Source organism: Amaranthus tricolor, chromosome 9, assembly GCF_026212465.1.
Source record: "Amaranthus tricolor cultivar Red isolate AtriRed21 chromosome 9, ASM2621246v1, whole genome shotgun sequence".
NCBI lineage: Eukaryota > Viridiplantae > Streptophyta > Magnoliopsida > Caryophyllales > Amaranthaceae > Amaranthus > Amaranthus tricolor.
In genome coordinates this window covers 20,210,177-20,212,981 of record NC_080055.1, presented here as the reverse complement: position 1 = coordinate 20,212,981, position 2,805 = coordinate 20,210,177, and the positions used below count along the sequence as shown (strand labels likewise).

At 31.0% G+C, this 2,805-nt stretch overlaps 1 protein-coding gene across 1 annotated transcript in view; it reads left to right on the top strand.

The window, feature by feature from the left end:
- Nucleotides 1-1,635: 1,635 nt before the first annotated feature.
- The window catches only part of LOC130824631 (protein DETOXIFICATION 52-like), a 2,213-nt gene continuing 1,043 nt past the window's right edge, over nt 1,636-2,805 (top strand). Inside the window, exon 1 of the mRNA XM_057689707.1 lies at nt 1,636-2,805. This exon is cut by the window's right edge and continues 1,043 nt beyond it. Within this exon, the coding sequence (XP_057545690.1) occupies nt 1,828-2,805 (978 nt within the window). The 5' untranslated portion in view covers nt 1,636-1,827.

The following is a 2,805-nucleotide window of genomic DNA, read 5'->3' as shown; positions in this document are numbered from 1 at the left end:
GGTAGTAAATAAACAAAAATTAAAACAATATTACAAGACATGTATTAGTAATAAAATAGAAAGGTAATATAATGAGTGCCTTCCCTCTTGAAGGTGCAGGGGGCATAGGCCTCTTTTTTGGTTACCTTGGTAATTGGGTATTGTGAAGTTTGGAAACATGAAAGCTATAAATCAAGTCCCAAATGGATTGGAGAGTGAATTAAATTTGTATGATTTTCAGCTTGAAAACTAAGATCCATGACTATATTGTTTATGGGTAAGTGGTGGAAATGCAGATACTGACACTGTTGTGTTGGGCAGAGCCTGATACCACTCTCTAGGAAATTGGAGCATCTCAACTGTTCTTCCTTTTTTTTCAAAACTTCACCTAGCTATACAATTTGTAACTCCTACTTACTAGTGGTATTTACTATTTATCACTATGTGTTTAAGTATCCGACTCACGTTGAAAGAAAATTCTCCTAATTCTCGTAATATATATATATATATATATATATATATATATATATATATATATATATATATATATATATATATATATATATATATATATATATATATTGAAAGATAATGATTATTGGTCAATACTATTTGTTTTGAGTCTTTGGTTGAGTAATTGCAAAATTATCAATAGATGACGCATTTCAACAATGACGATTCTCCCAGATTATATATTAGTTGACGTTATCATGAATGATTTCGTCTGATTAGTACATGTGACGTAATCTGTTTAAGTCATTGAATGATGTTATTAGCTGAAATCACCAGTTTACATTATTAGCTGAAATCACCGGTTCACGTTATATATATCGATTGAAGTCAATCACCAACTAGCATCAATCCTGTCAAAACTCACTATAAATTACCAATTTGCATAACCACCAAGGTCTACTATTATTTACTATTCAACAACTATTAATAAACTCATCGGACTAAACTTTAAATTTACCTTTCTACCATTTAATTAGTTTCTTCAAAGCTCTTCATAATCCTTAGAGAAACTTTCTATGAATAATATCCTGAAACGAAATTATCTCATTTTGCAGATTTTCAACCAATCACAAACACCGACTCCAAAACACCTCATCAATACAATTCTTTTGCTAAATCTTTTGAAAATCATCAATAAATAAATAATTTTCATACTTTTTATTGTTCTCAACTCAAACAAAAAGCTACTATAAATTTGAAAAATTAAATTAAATTAAATATATCTTTCTATTATTTATTTCTTCAAACCTCTCTATAATCTTTATAGAGAATTTCTACATGATTTAACGTTTGTGATTTAACTAAGATTTTTAAGATTTTCAAACAATCACAAACGTTAAATCAAAAAAAACCTCAAACTTCAAACTCTACTGCATTTCATAAATTTTTATCTTATTTTACGTCAAAATACTATATCTTAGCAAAATCTTTTGAAAATCTTCACTATTCAAACCATTTTTATTTTTTTTCTCAACTTCTCAACTCAAACAAAAAGCTTAAACAAAATAAATAAAAAAAAAAAACCATTGTAATTAACTTAAAAAATGTTTTGTTTTAAAAATGGATAGCAGTACTACTTTTAAGAGGAAGAAAAGTATATTATTATAAAAGACCGAAAGCCGGACCCTTGTCTATTAATACTCTCCATCACAATCAGAGTGACAATCACAATCACCATCACCTTCATCACATCAACTCTCAGTTGACAAACACAAAAACAGAGTTTTCTCTCTCAGATTATATTCCCTACTCTTATTCCTACTCTTATTTTCTCATAATCAAAACATATATTTCATTCATCCAAACACAAAATCATATTATAACTAAAATAAAAATATGTGTAATCCAAATAATCCTATAATACCCACAATTCCCATACCTGAAAAACCCCCACATTTTTCATCAAACATATATTTAGATCTCTTATCTATTACAAATCATAATACCCATCAAAAAGAAATTAACATTAAAGATAAAAATACTATTACTAATAATAATAATAATAATAATAATAATAATATTAATGGGTTTTTTCCTACCATATCAGAAATTGTTAAAGAGAGTCATTCACTATTTTCTTTAGCAATTCCTATATTATTAACAAACCTTATTCTTTACTCAAGGTCCATGATATCCATGGTTTTTTTAGGCCGGATCGGTGACTCGGAATTAGCCGCCGGTTCACTTGCCATTGCCTTTGCTAATATTACCGGTTATTCGGTTTTTTCGGGTTTAGCTCTTGGTATGGAACCCTTATGTTCCCAAGCATTTGGGGCTTGTAGGCCTAAACTTTTATCACTTACCCTTCAACGTTGTGTTATTTTTTTGCTTCTTTGTTGTGTACCCTTAATTTCTTTGTTTTGGTTTAATATGTCCTCCATTTTAGGGTACCTTCATCAAGACCCAAATATTGGTAAATTGGGTCATCTTTATATTACTTTTTGTCTCCCTGACCTTTTTACTTATTCTTTTTTACATCCTGTCAAGATTTATCTTCGTGCCCAAGGTATTACTCGTCCTGTCACGTTAGCATCTCTAATTGGTGCTATTCTTCATGTGCCTATTATGTTTTTTCTTGTTTGTTATTTAGACCTTGGGATTGCCGGGGTTGCTGCTGCGACCTCGGCATCCAACCTGCTATCACTTATTGTTTTAGTGATGCAGGTTTGGGTAGGTGGACTCCACGTTTCAACGTGGACCCCACTTAGCCGCGAATGTCTTACTGGGTGGTGGCCGCTAGTACGACTAGCGGCTCCTAGTTGTGTGTCAGTTTGTCTTGAGTGGTGGTGGTATGAGATTATGATTGTGCTTTGC